Source organism: Strigops habroptila, chromosome 6, assembly GCF_004027225.2.
Source record: "Strigops habroptila isolate Jane chromosome 6, bStrHab1.2.pri, whole genome shotgun sequence".
NCBI classification, from domain to species: Eukaryota; Metazoa; Chordata; class Aves; order Psittaciformes; family Psittacidae; genus Strigops; species Strigops habroptila.
The window spans coordinates 43,824,857-43,843,105 of NC_044282.2; the positions used below are offsets into that span (position 1 = coordinate 43,824,857).

Consider the following 18,249-nt stretch of genomic DNA (forward strand, 5'->3'; position numbering starts at 1 on the left):
TGTACTCAAGAAAGCAGATGGCTGCTGTGTGGCTAAATATCATATTTAGGTTTCTCTCCTTTTTTTTTTTTTTCCCTATTTCTTCTTTAAAACAGTCTTATCAAAAAAAAAGAAAAAAATCTCAAGGTACCATTTGCCCCTTAACTTTGAAGAACAGTTAAATTTTGTATCAGTGTGTTCCCTTTAGAAGTTAGTTATTGCTGCTGCAAGAATTTTCTCCTTGAAAATGTAAATACTATGTAAATATTCCTTAAAAGCAATCTCTCAGTAATTATATTGTACCTTTAAACTAAAGATAAAATAATTTCAAAACTTTAATGACAGATCTCTATGAGTTAAATAAATGCTATACCATTATGAAGAAAGCTAAACTGAAATAAGAACTAAAATACTGATATTTTACTGAAAGTCAGAAATTTAAATCCACATGTGGACATCTGCACAAATGGTCAGGGTTTTTGCACCTGTCTCTAAAGCCTATAGGAGCTGCAGGCTGCGCAGTACACTGGACCACTAAGGACATGGACCAGAATCCCTTCATGGTAGGCACCATAAAAACACTGAGTAGAAACCCAGCTCTGAACCTAAACAAGAAATAGGAACTATGTGCACAAAATCCAGAGAGGTTGCAGTTAGGGTAAGGCTTTTCAGTTAAGCTATAAAGGATTGTCAAAGAAAGAATCAAAGGAATAGTTACAGGCAAGAGAAGGAATAAGAAGTACACTTTTCACGTCTATATCTAGAACTAAGAACAAAACAAGATCAGGTTGGTTTAGTTAACTAAAAGGTATAGAAGTTCAACTTAGGTCTGCCTGGAGAAGGGTGACAAATTAGGCACATCGGTTTGACATATATGAAATAATAGAGTTTTATGTTAGTGATTATATAATAAGAAATTTTCTCTGGAGTTGTAGTAATGTTCAGACTGAGATTCCCCCTCAAAGCTTGAAGAACACCCCTGCCTCCTTATAACCTAATATATAAAATGGCAGCAAGATTTATCCCTAATAGACTGGCCACTTTCTCTTCTTTAATTTCTTCAAAGCTATGAAAAAAATGTTGTCACTGAAGTTCTCTTATTTTTGCTAAGTTTATAGAAAATTGGCTTTGTATTTCTTTTGTCAAATATGTGTATTCTATTGTTTTTAATTAATCTGCTGTATTCTACATATATTGTTTTGCACAAACATTTTCATTACCAACTTATTAAAAGTACTTTGTTTCTATGGAACTGGTTCCTTAAATTCTTCAGTTCCATGCTCTGATGTTTGAGAATTAACAAAGTGCTTGACATGTCTGAAAATCAGGGCTATTCAGATGTGTATTACAAAGTCTATCCTAAGATAATTCATCTGAAGTCAACCAATAGTGCAGTAGAAATTTATAGTTATTGCCATTCACACTTTTTTCCCTAAAATTTCCTGTGCATTATAGATTCAGATTCAGGTCTCTATCTGCAAGGACTTGCATCCCAAAAATCACATGTCTTCATTTGCAGTTATCTACAAATATATGTGAAAAGGTTATTTTTCAAAGTAATAATGAAATTCAAAAGGAAGAGAGAAATGCCATGACAGAAAGCTGTATTTCAAATCTTGCTGATCTAATTTAAATAATACACATAAGTGAAAAGTATAAGCCATAGTTACTCACCTACGATGAGTAAGAAAACTACCACTGACATGTCCTGAGCCATCACATCCTGGGGTTGGACATGACATTCCTTCCGTCTTCACTGACTTCCAAGAGAACTGTGAGCCATTTAGGTACCCATCCTTTTGCCTTTTGGCAGCTAGAGGACACCCTGATGCACTGCGATGGGACGCATATTTTCCAGTTATATGACCCTGACCATCACAACCAGGAACTGGACATCTGGATAGCAGATAGATGAGATAAACTTTATTGTCTTGCCATCATATACCTGGTAGCCTCTACAACAAAGTCAAAATAAACCCGACATGAAAAGAAAAGAACAATCATGCACTGTGGTCTTAAAAATAGTCAAGATACCCTGTAGTGGGTAAAATTACAAGCAGAACTGTACTAATACGACAAAAATATATTCTTTGATACACTAGGAGGACAACCGGTAGACAAAGTCACAGCTGTTGATTTTGTGCAATTGCAACAAAAGGACTGAGATATATATTTGAATTGCAGGCGTTCATTACAGTAAATATCACACTGGAATTGAAATGTTGGTTACTGAGCTCCACTCAGCAGGGAAATTGCCCATAAAAACTCTGTAAGCATAAAATCCTACTTAGTATAATCCTTGGTACATTTTATTTATGTGCATGGAATCTAAAGAAGACTTGTCTAAAGTCATGAAAATGTTTTAACAGTTAGGTATGATCATAACACCTCATCAGAAATGCTGAGCACCTTTAACCACTCTCTGAATAGGAGGGATTATAACAAACTATGCGCTACAGCCTAGAGAGATCAATGAGAGCAGTTCTATGTTCATCTGATGGCTTTCCTTACTTGGGAATTCCCTCATATATTTCCCCTGTATACGTCTAAAAACCAAATGACCAGGGTTAGAAGGTTAGAAGTTAGAATCTTCAAAGTGAAATGTTTAAATGAAATGATGTTTTTTCAGCATACTGTTACAGAACACATATCAAAACTAGGCTGGTTACTTTGCCGTTTGTCCTACACTAAAATATTGCTGCAACTCTCCACTGAGGATCCAGTCCTGAATGGTGTAAGCAGTTGCTAAATCCACTGAGTTCAGTGGCCACTGATACCAGAGCACATTGCAAGAAGAAACTAAGACCTATAGGTAGGCATTTGCTCCTCATGCAAACTGCACAGATAGTCAGATTTGTTGCAGCAATCTTTTATAAATACTCAATTCTCTACTCCCATAACTACTTTATTTAGCATGTATGGTTTGTCTGTAGTTTGCAAATATGTTTAAGGGTTTTTTTAGGAGAAAAAGATCTAGGCAATTTTTTAATTTCATGTGAAAAACATATTTTAAACTTTCTAAATTATAGAAGATTGTGCCCTTGGCTGAATATTGTATCCTTTGCTGACTAAATCAGCACAGATCCTTGATTTGCAGTTCTTGCCATCTGCTCTTGGATAACTATCATGCAATAACATTTATGCTTTTATAAAAAGCTGAAGATACATATGATCTTACAAAACACATGAATGCCATTTGACAATATTTATTCTCACCTAATTGGCTCTTGGTCTTCTTTGTCTTCCTTGCTCTGTGCTATCCTGATGCCACTTTTCTTTGCTCGCGGACAGCCTGAAAGACTGAGTGAAGGAAAACAATTTAAAACACAGTTTCTCATTCTTGGGTACAGTTTACAAGCAATATGCTTTCTATCTGAAAAACAGGCAGAATAGGTAATCCTGCCCAGTTTCCAAAATCAGAGCTCAAGCAGTTTAAATAAGTAGAGCTGCAATATGCAACCACGAGGGGGAATCCGCGTATCTCGGTTTGTGATGCCAGACAGGACTGCAGGCACTGTGCAGACCACACGCACAGGCATCCCTGAGGAGCCAGGGAAAGCAGTTCTGCATAATAATCCTTCCAGCTGACTCAGCAGCAGCAGCAACAGCTTTAGAAGGAATAGAAGCCAGTGTTTCAGGGCTGACAGACATTAAGTCCTCTGTATATCTGAGAGGGACAGAAGAATAGGCTCAGAAAACAGGAGTCCTTGGATCTGTTCGTAGGACAAAAGATTTCTCCAGGGAGCACATCAGAAACACTGTCAAACCTTCCCAAACATCATGTAAGAATCCTATAGGATAGTTGAATAAAAACATAGCAGTGCTCAGAGCTGTACAGTGTCTTCCTGAGAAAGAATTTAAGTGCTCACAACTCACCCAGACAAACAGATTTGGTAAAGATAAATTTGTATGTTAGCCTAAGCAATGTTACATTTAAATAGACACTGAGAATGTTGGGTTTAACTACACAAGACAGAAAAGATATATCTATTCCAAGATTTTATAAGCTCAGCTTTCCCTTTGCCTATGAAGAATTCATTATAGAAACCACCTAGTAAACTTGACAATGACTTTAATGGCTATTTAAATTTTTTTTAAGTAGTTGCTAACCTATGTCACAAATATGTCTATCAAAAAAATTGTGCTTTGTCCTCTACTTAAATGTTACTTCCATCTTAACATCAACATTAAAAAAGAAATTCATCAATAGAACACCACCTTCAAAAGTATTCAGATGAGAGACAAAGTAGTGTCACCAAAGAAAAGTGTCCGTAGAGAAAGAAACAAAATAGAAGATTAAATTTTTGTTTCAATATAACAAAGGGTACTTCAGTGTTTATAGTAGGTCCTGTCTTCAGGAAGAAGAGACAGAAATAATGGTAGTAAAATTTTCAGTTATTTTGTCTTGTAAAGACCAGCGAGGACTGGGAGGAACAAGCAGAGAAAAGGGTGATACTATCACAGACAGAATTCTGTGTTAGCAAAAGAAGAATAGAATTAGAGTTTACATGCTGCAAAGTCATAAATAAGCCAAAGTAAGGGAGGAATGTTAGCACAAGATATTGGACGTAGTGTATTACCTAACAGCTTCTAGTGAGGTGACATGGCTACATCGGCAGTCATAAATGGAAGGGACCTAAGACTCATGTTCTGACCCACAAGCAACAAGCTCCTGTCTGTCCAGCTAAACTCTGCTTCTGTAAAGCAGAATAGCTACAGCCATATTGCTTATAGAAAGTGATCTGTACCTATGCTGAGCTCCAAATCATATCAGAGAATTGCCTGGGAAAGTTTCAGTGGCCCAGGGTCAGTACCATGCCAGGGGACGCACTAACAATTTAATAGTGTAGGCATCTGTACGTTGATGCTTGGACCTGTGCTCTCATCCCATTTCATTTAGATGCAGCTGATCATTTTCCTTTTTAAAGCAAACTGCTGTTTATTAGAACTTGCATAGTGCACACCAAAGTACCATAGTTCCCTGTGTACAAAATAAATCTCAGAAAGCCTGTGCCACTTAAAAATAGTTTTATTTGAAAATAGTAATATCATAATCTGTAAGAAGACAGAGGTAGGAGAAACAGAGTCTGAGGGATTTAGAATAACAGGAAGCGGGCTCGGGGTTACGGGGGCAGTTCGGGAACAGGTTGGTTCATTGCTTCTCATACAACCTGGAGTGCAGAAAGTGAAGGGGAGAGGACAGGAGTTACAGATATCCCTGGTTTATCTGTGAGACTAGGCATACCCACTGTGTGAGAGTAATCAGGTTTTGCCTCTGAAAACTAAATAGTTAATAGAAATGCTTCAGAAAGCAATACTTTTTTTAGTAGGTATACAGATGGGTATGCTGGTAGATGATGACATTTCCGTAACAAAATCTGAATGAAGAATTTCTGCCTTGATTTAATGCTTTCTACATATTAAATCAATTTAATTATCACCTACTTAATGGTATTTTGGTGCATCACCTTTTTTGCAATAGATCTTTCTATTCTAGCACTATGATTTATTAGAAAATTCTAAGACCATTCAGGTCCGCTAAACAGACATTTCCAACAGACAGCTTCTGAGATTATGATTAACTCATTTTTCCTCTGACAGCAGATTCACCAAGAAAACATATGTCAAGGATGAGTCTTTGCTTTAATTTTTTTTTTATTCTGTAATAGCCAAAAGCTATTACAATGTAAACATATTAGTTTGTTTTTATATCAGTTTAATTTCTTATATATGAAGATAAAAGACAACAAGGGAATTTCAGCACCGGTATTTGCTGATATAACTTTCTGCAGACATCGAATGGGTGTGTGGAACTGCAGTTAGGGCAGAGTTAAATCTGCCTTCATGTGTGCCTGCTGTTGAGCAGCCATTTTAAATACAGATGATGGCCAGGCATATTGGCAGCCATTTAGGAGAGAAGTTTGTCATTCCCTTCCTTCTGAAACTAAAAGGGTTGTAAATGATGGTATAGAATACGAATAAAAATGCTAACTCAGATGCAAATGGAAGTAAATGCTAATTGTCAGTGTGGGAATTAGGAAGCTTAACTGTGGACATGCTGTAAGGTCACCCATACTTAACAGCCTCAGATTTAGGCTACTGGTTTGCTGCCCTTTTAAAAAGCGTGCATTTTGCCAGCCTCAGAAATGGCCTTGACAGATATCATGACCTAAACACTGTGGGGCTGTCTCTGTGCAAATACATCAGGTCTCCTGGGAACATTGGTGGTTTAAGCAAAGAAGACATTACTCCTTCAGTGTCAGTGCCCCTGTGCCTGCAGACTGCCAAGGAGGCCTTTTGGAACAGAAACAAAGGAGTTATGTGGTCAATGTAGACATGGTGGCATTTCAGAAGATTGAATGTGCTAAATCTCAATGGACTGGGAAAATTCCACATTGCTTAGTTTTGCAGAATTACTTTTTATATCTTTATGTGTACTGAGTATGCTGCACAATCAAATGAAAACTTGGTCCACCACTCATCATGCAAAATAAAAAAAATGTAAGATTTTACAGATGAAAGTAGGCAAGCTCATGGTCTGGTCCTGCAGTAGCTAGGAGACAGTGCCCACGGAAAGGGTTTAAAAAACGAGCTGACATGCAGTGATTCTCCCCTGCTAACCCTGCCAGCTTTTAGGTTTCCTATTTTTGACACTTTGCCTTCTGCATCTTCACTGTCCTTGCTGTTTCTGGTTAAATACATGACCAGATACATAAACAGGTTCCTGAAATATCCAAGCCAGGGCATAGCTTCACCAAGCATAGTGCTGGTAGAGTTGAGAGCTGATAAATCCACAAATAACTAAATGTAGTTCTAAACTTGACCTTAAATTTCTTTGAAAGTGTGATATAATCTCCTACATTATGCAAGTGCTTTTAAAAATGTTTACATCTTCTCCTTTATATTGTTTACATCTCCTTTATACTGTTATTTGTACTTTTTACGTTTAACTGTGCGTTACAGAAATTGTTACTGTGATCTTTCATTTTTACAGCATGTAGAAGTATGGCACATTCCCAATCTCTATGTTATTTATGTTTTGACTTTAAACTGTTTGTTGCTTTTACTGGGAATACATTTAAACTGGAAATTTGTGTATTGGCTAGTTATAGCCAATTGTAAAAGTACAGGGACTTGGCGAAGCAAGCAAATACCCAGACTCAACAGTACAAGTATGCATGGGAGTAAAGAGCCTTTACTAACAAAAGAGAGGTGAGTTACATTATTATTTGTTGATTAAGCAGTGGATAGCTATCTACAAAATACGGTGAAACTCTTCTCTACTGATTTATAGTTCTCATATAGCCACAAGTGAATTGCTAATTACAGCATTTGCAACATTACCTCTATAGTACTACCACCATAATTGATTTTGGGGTACCAAAAATACCCTAATTAGTAAGTGTGAAGCTTTCTTTGGCCCTTGGTGAGAATCACAGTTATAGTTTAGGCAGTTAAAGTAACAGCTTTCATCCATACATTTTTTTCCATTCTTCTGGCTTGACATAGTAAGGTACAGTGTGTTGCGATTTAAAAACAAGCCAAGCTTTATTATAAAATGTACCAACAGGACTGGTGCATGTTGGATGAGAGAGTTACTTTTTCCCTCTGATTAAAGCCAGTAAGGCTTCAGCTGGGAGAGGAGGTAAACAACTGGGTCCAGTTTTGCATTTCAAGAAATACAGAGGGAATCTCGAAGAGATTGACAGGAATAACCAGGAAATATACTTTGGGGGGGGGGGGTGGAACCCAGCAGAAACTTATGAATATTGAATTGCTTCCGTAGGCTACCAGAGATGGTAGAAAAACTGGATTAATTTCCTACAAAGATATTAATAGATATTAGCAAAAATCTTCCTACCCAATTGAGTAGTGAGCCATGCTGAAGCTAAGAAATGTTATCCATTGGTTAGACCAACCCATGCCTATGCGCAACTCTCAATCCTACTTCAGTATTAAGAGAGGGAAGAGAGGTCTGTTGAGGTCCTTTCCAGCCCTTCAGTTTTCTGATTTAAAGAACAAAACCTTCTCTTTACATACCTTCGATGTGAAGCATAATTTCCAGTAATATGCCCAGAGCCATCACACCCAGGGGTGGGACACCTAGAATAATAATGGAAGACATATGGAGCAGTGTTACTGACAGGAAATATATAATTACCCATTAAAAAAAATATTCATTGGCTCAGCCATTGTTTCCACAGGTGCCAGCCCTGGGGACCTCTAACCATTGCTAAACTTCAGCTTAATTCCACACTGGGGACAAACATACTTCTTTCATTCACAAAATGTTTTTCTTTGCTACTCCTCACCTGCCCACTCAAACACTTTCTGGATATCTCTAGTATCTGCAGTTTAGTGGAGATTTCCAGCAGCAGCCTAACATCCCTGCACCACCAGGAATGAGTAGGGTTGATAGCAAACGGAATATCTCCATAGTGTATGCTTAGGTAATGACTAAAATTACAGTGAGCCATTTTGTTTTCTATCAGAGCCATTGCTCTAATCCCACTGCACAGTGTCATGAGGTCGCACCTTGGAGAGATCCCTCCAGCTCTCCATAAAGCGAAAGAAATGTCTAAGGAAAAGGAAATGTGTAGACAGGGAAGTAGTGATGGCCTCTTGCGGAGAAATGGAAACCCACCCAAACACTCCTAAACACCAAGCTAAAGCACTAGACAGAGAAGTTATTGATACAGCCATCAGTGGAATTTCTAATAGTAGAATGACATTGGAGTCATCAAAGAAAATGGATGCTTTTTTCTACATTGCAAAGATTATTGTGATCACCACAAAACAAGCTAAATTTTAATGCTAAGTAAAATCATTAGCTGGGACTTGAATTGTTACACTAAGTCACAGAAAAGACAAAGGAAGAATTAATTTATATTCATTTTACTGAACAGACGAATACTACGTGAATTCCAAAGAGTCAGTTTTCTTGAGCCTGAGGTTTGAATTCTAGCCATGCTTTAAAGCTTCATTTGAAGAAAGCATTCAAATTCAAAAAAGCGTGCACACAAACTCAGATGTTGCATTCTGAAACATCAGATTTCCATAACATTGAATTCTTCCACTATTTGAATCCAAAATTCATGCAGACTTTGGCTTTCCCCCTTTAGCGATATGTGTGCTTTCCTCAAAGTTGGCCCATACTGGTAAACTTTTGTTTCACAAAGGTTTCTGCAGAGACTTGAAAGTTTCTTAAAATCAGGAATTAAGCAACCCAGAGTTAAGTACAATGGGGCTGTCATGTTCCATTAAGCTGAAATTTAGCTCTTTAAAGCCAGTAAGCATTATCTAATTCTGAGGAGCTCAGCAGATCCAAACTTCAAATGCAACCTTGGAAGAGATAAATTAAACTGGAATTTTTTAAATGGAGTTCTCATGATCTTCATCTGAACTAGTTCAGTTATTCTATAGAAAACATTATAATAGCACTTCCAGGATGTAAGCTGGTAAAGCCACTGGGGCTCAATGTCAGTGAAGTTTCTCTTCTATATAACCAGCAGCATGTGCACTTTGGACAAGAAGTCTAAACAACATCCTTAAAGACAATTCTCTTTTTCTCTTGCTTTATGTCTTTGCACAGGACCAAGCACAAGATCATGATCTTGACTAGAAGGCACAAGTATTACTGTGACTCTTAATATCTTAAAGACCAATATACAGGCTAACATCATACATCAATCTTTTTGCTTGTAGAAAGACAAACCCCCTCATTTTGCATTGGTTCTTCTGACACAAATTAGATAAAAATATGGCCCTGGGTGAAGAAGTCATAGTTCAGTCTGTATGGCCTTTACTATTCATTCTTTTCTGTGTTTTCAAATTGCTAAAACAAGCTCTGGATATTTCTTTAAATTAAAAAAGAAATGGTTAGGGCATCTTATATCAAGGGTTTTATATTTTAAATAATTAATATCTAAGTATTTAGATGTTCTCACTACTTTTTAATTTTTATTTTTTGGCAAATGTTTTGGGTTCTGCAGAGAGAGGAACTGACTAAACTTTGGCTTTAAATGCCCATGGCATTTAAATGAATAAAGAATGAGGAGCCATGAGACTGCGCTTCTGCACTCTGTCTGAGGTACTGCAAGAATCCCTTCTTTATGAACCTGTGCTATTTGAAGCCACCATTTTCCTCTACAGATCTTTGAACCCTTTCAAGAATAAGCTATTATTAAAACTGAACAATGTTTTTTCTCATCTTTTTCAAGAATTTTGCTACAGGAAGGCATGATTGAGAGTGTCTTAACAAACAGGATTTATAAGATGCACCAGTATATCCAATCAATCAGTCTTAAAATTAGATCATTACACCTCAACCATTTGGACAGTCTTCCACAATTTAAAAATCTAGCTTATTTCTGTGTCATTAAAAAAAAATAATCTTAAGCATTGAAGCTAAAGAAGAAATCATCCTGTTGTAAATTGAACTGAGAATCTTCACAAAGGCCTCTGTACAGTCACATCAGTTTAAAATCATACTTTTGATTAAACCAGAAGAGATTTTTTTATGTAGGCAAGGATTTTAGAAAGACCTTTCAGATTTTGATTTTGGCTCTATAATATTTGTTTTCAAATCTCATAATCTTATATTGACCTAAATGTAACAGAAGAAACCAGAGTTTAGTGCAGTTAGCAAGAACATTTTAAAACCCTGGAACATTTCTGTTTACTGTTTCCATTCTATGAGAAGTGCTTATAACCACTGTGAAATATAAGATGCAGATATACAGCAGTCTGTTTCAACTATAAAGTTATTACAGTATTTATTTGCTATCCTAAGCAGATTAGACAAGGAGATAACTACTAGTCCTTGTACTATTCGAATAGTGAGTCTGTATTTTCAGAATGTCTGAATCATCATCCATAGGACTTGCATATACTCTAATATCAACTACTACCTGTACATATTTGACTTAACCAATCGTATGTACATGTAACAATACCAGAAAATGTATGTACAGGTGCTTATAAGAGGCAAATGATATGAAACTCTTGAAAATGAATATCGGAATAAGTGGAGAAAGAGATACACAGTTTTCCCACTTACTTAAAATGAATGTAATTTGGCAGGATCAGAAGCTTATTTGTAGACTCTATGTAATAGCTTATTGCAGCAAAAGAAGTGTTTTAGTACTGTAAAAAATAAGGTGACAAAAGGAACTCACCCTGTAAAAAGTGAAGCTCAGAACATATAACACTAGCGCTTTACCACAAATTCAAGCCACCCAGTAAAAGAAAGAGCTGGTCAGTGAATGGGAATGCAGTTAGAAATGCTTTGATGTCCCATTCATTTCACAGACCATCCCAGAGAAGCTTATTTTGGAAACATAAGCAGGAAGCTGGGCAGGCAGCAGAACAGCAACAGCTGTGGCAGCTGGATTCAGTATCGGGCTTAGATTCAATAGCAGGAATGAAAAAAAAGGTGAGAGTCAAACTGAGATAAATACACTTAAACCCCACTATCCATTCTTCACCAGGGAAAGGAGCAGCAATTAAAAAAGGCTTTTCACAGCTGAAGATACTTAGGGAGGTTTCTGGGACCAAGGAGGAAATGGATGCAATGTCCAAATGAGCTCCTGGAGGGTTCTTCCAAACGCCAAAGCTTAAAAGTCTTGCTGCAAGTTCAGCTCAGAAAAAAACCAAAAACAAAACCAAAAACCAACAAAACAAAAACAGCTCACATAGCAATAGCAGACTACAAATAAAATCCACTTTTAAACCTGTATTCCTAGGCTTTTATCTAGGTCTACAGGAGCTAGGTAAGCTTACATGTAGTTTACGTACTTAGATTTATAGCTCAACTAATATGAGACCAAACAGGCTGTTACACAAACATGCAAAGACAGAACTGAGGTAGTTTTGTCCTCATTATTGTGTATAGCTTTGGTTGACTTACTTTTAAAATCTATTTTAAAACATAAATTCTTTCTAAAACATATTGATAAAACAAAGATATAGTAATCTGTAATATAATGAAAACATTTTGCTTTTTTTCTTTTCCTTTTAGATATTTTACTACATAATGACAATGGCTTTTTGGAACCAGAAGGAACGCAAAAGAAAAATCAGATTGAATTGAATGGGGGAATAAACCAGTAAGTTGTGCAAAAATTCAAAAAGGTTCTTCAGAATTTTCCACACTGCAAAAGAACTAGGATTTAATAGAAAATTCTTTCCCATAGTTTTATTTTGACCATGCTGTCAATCTCTATAGTAGAGGTGTGATTTTCTTTTGAAGGTTCAGAAAGGCTAGAAAAATATAATTGTTTCCTGTGGGATTTTTTCATAGCAGAATGTAGAATTTTTTATTGTCTGTTGGTTTCCATGTATTTGAGGTTCTGTTTTATTTGACTGAAGTGCCAGGAATGAAATTCATAGGTTGGGAAGCTGGAAGACAGACACAGTAACGCTTTGCATGTCTATCTTTCATCTGAAGATCTGGAAGTATTTTTATAAACTATTATTATGTATTTATTTTATAGTTAAATCTCACAATACTGCTTTGAAAAAAGGATGAATGTGGCAGAGGAAAATTGGGGCATAGAGAGGCTAAGTGACTTCACACAGGAGAGGAAAATGGGCTAGAAGTACAGATTCTTATTTACTGCTCTGTTTGAGGCTACAGAGCCATATGTCTTCTGAAACCACATGTAGATTCATAAACAAAATATTGGGATTTTTCCTAGTCAGGCAGTCCAGAAACAAAAAGTTACAAAAGTAAACATGTAATGAATGATACTGTGTTTGCAGTTCCCTGAATTGAATATGTGAGGAAAGAGAAAAAAAGGGGAATGGACAAGAAAGAGAAAGGGATTAGACCCTTTGTTAAATTAAGAAATGGAGTTTTCTGTAAGGTGTGGTAAGTTTCTTGTATGTCTACACCTCTAGGAATTTGAGTGCTTGTCAAAAAACAACAGGTTTGCAGCTCTTGGCAAAAAAGTCCCCTTTGTAACAATGTAAGATGCCAAAATAGAAAACAAGTTTTCCTCCAGTTTGTATGCCACTCACCACTAACCTGAAGGGAGCACTCCAGGGTGAGGACATCATAAACAGAGCTGTGTGGTCCTCAGTGGAGATTTTTTGGCCACAGGTGTGCCAGTAACAGTCAGGGTTGTGGTTATTGCTGTGAAAACACCTATTTAGCAGGAACTGGACAGAAACCAGCAACTCATTTTGCCTTTACCTTTCTGAGCAGTCAGAGCAATGCCTCCCAGCCATTACTGTTCTAGCCAGCTCTGTGAAAGCAATCTGGAGGTGTAAATCTTTATATCTTATTTTCAGTGCCAGATATTTTGGTAGATTGTCAAGCTCTAATTAAGTATGTGAAGTGGGAACGCTGCTGATCCTTTTCCTCATGAAGACACAGAAAAAAAATCATTGTCTGTTCTAATTCCAGCAGGACCACAGATGCTTTTCTACTTTTACCCTGTTGTTTTTTATTGTCTATTTTTTTACCATAGCATTTGACTTCTGAATTCCTAATGGTTGATACTTCCTTTTGATGCCTAGACAGAAGCCCTCTACTTGCACAACCTATCTGTAACTTCGCAGTGAAAAATGGTTTTGTTAGGATGTATTTTTTCTTTTAATTTCCCTCAGTGAAGCTACACATCTACGTACTTCCTCAGTCTTTATTTTACTCCTTCCATGTTATTTCCTGATGCTTCTTTCTCCCTACTTTCAATCTGTTATTCTTTTCCACAGTAGAGCAAGAGCCTCCATTTGCTTCTGCCCTTTTCTTTGCTTTCCACCTATATTCCTCTTCAGTGTTTCTCTTCCACATTCTACTTCCTTTTCCAGATACTTTTCCTTCTTCATTGTCTCTTGTTGTCACTTTTAATTTTTCACTCTCTTCATTTTGCTTCTTTTTATTCTGTCCCCTTTAGCTGATGTCTTCATTCTCTGTTCCACCCTCATCCTTCCTTCCTTTCATGATCTCTTATAACCTTGAAGTCAACAGTTCTTTCTTCTTTCTTCGTCTTTGTTGTTTCTTTCCATTATCTCTTCTTTCATCACCCTTCTTGTCCTCCTTCTCTTTTCTCCCAGCTGATTTTATCTTTCCCATAGTGTGCACTGCTTGTGGTCCTCTCACATTGCTGAGACGACTGGCTACGCATTGCATCCTTGTGTCAGAGGAGAAAACGCTGTGTTTATGTGTTAGCATAGAATTTCTTGGCTGCCAAGACACAATGAGTCATTTTAAGTACCATCTTACACTCTTTTATTTTTGTTAAAGTCCTTGTAAGCTTTATCATGGCTTCAAAAGCAGCAGACCCAGACTAGCAGTAGGTACTTCTGAAAATCACATTCAGAGCTCATTTGAAGCTCATGTGAATTGGTTCAAGAAGCAACATAAACTTTGTGGGACTGGCATGCAGATAATGAATATTTCAGTGGATCTTCAGTCTATGGTTGTATGTTCAAGGCTAAACCTATGTTTTAGTCCTCACAAATATACCCCCAAAAGCATGTGAGGTTAGATCTTTATGAATATCAAAGGCTCATAAAGATTTGTAAGCTGAAAATAAAAAGTAAGTTAAATTTAATTCATTTATTAATTATTTCCCGGTGTTCAGCCTAACTAAAAAGAGTACTTAATCACACAAATTTAGTTTTAGCAAAAGTGCCAATTACTACTTTTTCATATGTAAAAGTGCAGGTTGGAGATTGGAAAGAAGTGTAGAATGGAAGGATTTGTTTTTTCCACTTTCACTCTACAGTCTTTCTATCCATGAGGGAATGATGCCAGGCTTATGGAGCTAGTCCAGGCATGAGACTAAAATAATTTTGGCTCAAAGGCTTCGTGGAGTTACTTCAGTCTCTTCTGTCTCTTCTGAGAGATTGCTCTGTCTCTCTCGCTGCCTTTAGAAATCCCCAGCAACTGAATGGTTCTAAACTGGGGATGGCTGACTGCATACTCTTCTCCTTAGGGAAAATTTAATTAATTCCCTGACTTTCTGCATGTACAATTTTTCTGTCCTTAGCTGCTGGTATTATCTGTATTGCATTTCTGCATTTTTTTGAACTGTGTGGGACTGAGAAAGAACATGATATGTTTTTTAATTACACTAAAATCCATTTTCCTATAAGTAGTCTAAATGCATCATGCTGGCATTTAAAATATTGCTGTGCACTCGAATGCACAGATACACATGATGTGTTTAAACTAATTATACTGCTTTAAAAAAAAAGAAAAATATTCCTGTGCCTTCAGTTACCACCTCTGCATGCTGCCAGTTCTGCTAGCAGTCAGGACTTCCCAGCTTCCCAGCAGCAAGTGCCATGACGTGCTGCCCGCTGTTCTCACATCTAGCACCAGCTTAACCCGCCTAACATGCCAGTTGCCAAAGGCATGGTATGTGCCTAATGTGAAATAGCTTCTGTGCACTACCCAGGGGGTGCTCCATTCGCAGAATCTGCCAGGGGGAAGCTGTGAATCAGCTCTCTCCCTGGGCACCTTGCCCACGCTTTCTCTCCTGCCAGCATCGCCTGCCTTGGAGGCAGCATCGGCCAGCTGCAGATCCCCTCCCCGCCGTAGAGAGCACTTCCTGGCACCAGGAATGAATCAGTTCCAACATATTCAAATTTAAATGTTCGTTTCCAAACACCTCACCGTTTGAAAAAAAGCTTCATTTTTATAGTGAAGGATTAACATAAAACGATCGAGGCATGGAGAAAAATGCAGGAGAAGACAGCCTTAAGAGAACATCCCCAACAACTAGGAGCAAAGCCATGTGAGATCTCTGTCTCCTAACAGAATCACAGAATCATAGAATCAGCTAGGTTGGAAAAGACCTTTAAGATCATCATGTCCAATCATCACCCCAGGACTGCCAAGTCCACCACTAAACCATGTCACTAAAGGCCTCATCTACATGGGTTTTGAATATTCCCAGGGATAGTGATTCCATCACTTCCCTGGCAGCCTGTTCCCATGCCTGACAACCCTTTTGGTGAGAAAATTTTTTCTAATATCCAGTCTAAACCTCCCCTGGCACAGCTTGAGGCCATTTCCTCTTGTCCTATCACTTGTTACTTGGGAGAAGAGACAGACCCCCACCTCACTACAACCTCCTTTCAGATAGTTGTAGAGAGCAATAAGGTCCCCCCTGAGCCTCTCTTCTCCAGACTAAAGCCCCCACGTCCCTCAGTTGTTCCTCATAGGACTTGTGCTCCAGGCCCTTCACCAGCTTTGTTGTCCTTTTCTGGACCTGCTCCAGCATCTCAGTATGACTCTTGTAATGAGGGGCCCAGAACTGAACACAGTACTCGAGGTGCAGCCTCAGCGGTGCCAAGTACAGGGGGATGGTCACTGTCCTGGCCCTGCTGGCCACACTATTTCTGAACCAAGCCAGGATGCTGTTGGCCTTCTTGGCTGCCTGAGCACACTGCAGGCTCATGTTTAGCAGCCATCAATCAGCACCCCAGGTCCTTTTCTGCTGAGCAGCTTTCCAGCCACTCTTCTCCAAGCCTTTAGTGCTGGGGTTGTTGTGGCCCAAGTAATAATAATCATTATTATTAATAATAATAATGCTATTATAATAATGCTATGCTTAGGGGAAAAAAAAACAACACATGGGCTTTTTTCAGTAATTTTGGGTAGACACATTTGTTTCTGAAGAAGAACGTCCTATTCCTAGAATTCCTGGTTGGTCTATTAGTATGGGAACCACAAGCCCCTCAGGAATATCTGCCACTCAGACACTGAACAGCAAGACTGGTCCAGTCAGGATCTGCAAAACAGCCAGTAACATGATTTTTCTTGTTCCCAGTGTGTGAAAATGCGTCCGAGCGGAGCACTTGAGGACAGTGGCACAGGTATAGCATTTTGGTTTTCTTCACCTTAAAAGCTGCCTTCAAAAGCATGTACAACTGGCCTAACTTTTCTGTTTATGATATATATGGAAGTGTCAGCCCAAAATTAAATTAAATTTAAGCCAAATAGTGAGTGCTTTGAAAATGCAGTCTTTAAGGATTTTTTTCCTCTGATAAGAGTTCGGTAGCCTGTTGGTTGCCTTGAATGTCATAAAATTATCAATAGCATAATTCTTGAATTGTTGTCTCTATGTTGTTGCTTCTCCCATGCTCTGCTCATATATCTGCTTCATATATCTTCTCCCAGGTGAAGCAATTACCAACAGGTCTGGTGGGCACAAGAGTATGACCTTGACTCTGTCACTTCCTGAGAGTTTCCTGGAGGTTAGGGATGACTTCAAAATCTATGAATCTGGAATACTCAAAATGGTCAGAAACACTGACCCCAAGAAACACTGATATAAGCTATCAATCAGATTAAGACTGTTAAAAGCAGAGGAAACAAATTAACAGCTTTCATATAGTCTGTGGCTTTAACAATCCAGGTTAACATTTGGATAAATGGAGCAAACTCTCAAGGGTTTTGCTTTCCCAGATAGATAAAGCAGAGTTACTACTTTCTATTTTGGGGGTGAAGAGTCAACAGCAAAAGAGTAAAATCTTTCAGTTTTAGTTTCATGAAAACAAGCAGCTTTTTTCCTCTAGGCCTAAAAACATTTGTCAGAAGACCAAGTGGGGAAATGTGAAAATACTGAGTGTGAATTCTATCAGACTGTGAGAGGCAGTCTGGTCTAGTAAGAAGGCTAATGAACAATACAGCTAAGGGAAATCCAGTTTTGTTGCTGATTTTCTGTATGAGTTTATACTCATTTTTGAAAATGTTTCAGACTTGTTCTAATTGTTCCTGTGATTGACTTAAGGCTCAGGCTCCATCAACCCTGACTATTAAGTATAACTCTACCATTTACTTGAGCCCTAATTTACCATTTACCTGCAACGTTAAGCAAGACCTAATTAATACTGAAGGGAAAAATTCCAGTGCAGGTTTAGTCATGAACCTGTCTGCCAGGAGGACAGGTTGGGCATGACCACAGCTCTGCCCACCCATACAAATACTCCATCCTACTGCCTTGAGCTAGTCTCAGATGGTAGACAGTGGGCAGACAAATCAGGCCTAATGAAGTAACACTTAGGAGTGTACAGTCTTTTGTATTCTTCCCAGCCCTCTGAGAACTACAAACATTAAGCTGCAAGTTTGCTTTGCTGAAAGACATTGCAGGACGGTTATGGGCCTGGGGCATTTGATATACAAGGCTGAGAGAGCTGGCTTATTCATTCTTATGAAGAACAGTCTAAGAAATCTTATTGCTGTCTACAAATACATAACAGGATGGTGTGGTGAAGGCATAGATAAAGTTTTGTCAGAGCTGCACAGCTGAAGAA

At 38.0% G+C, this 18,249-nt stretch overlaps 1 protein-coding gene across 18 annotated transcripts in view; it reads right to left on the reverse strand.

Moving 5' to 3' along the window:
- MYT1L (myelin transcription factor 1 like) overlaps positions 1–18,249 on the reverse strand; it is a 301,101-nt gene that overhangs the window by 24,977 nt on the left and 257,875 nt on the right. For all 18 annotated transcript variants that reach the window (XM_030489651.1, XM_030489647.1, XM_030489655.1 and 15 more), the window contains 3 exons: positions 8,020–8,082; positions 3,196–3,279; positions 1,654–1,875 (listed from right to left, as the gene is read on the reverse strand). In XM_030489651.1, the coding sequence (XP_030345511.1) occupies positions 1,654–1,875; positions 3,196–3,279; positions 8,020–8,082 (369 nt within the window). The remainder of the gene's footprint in view (positions 1–1,653; positions 1,876–3,195; positions 3,280–8,019; positions 8,083–18,249) is intronic.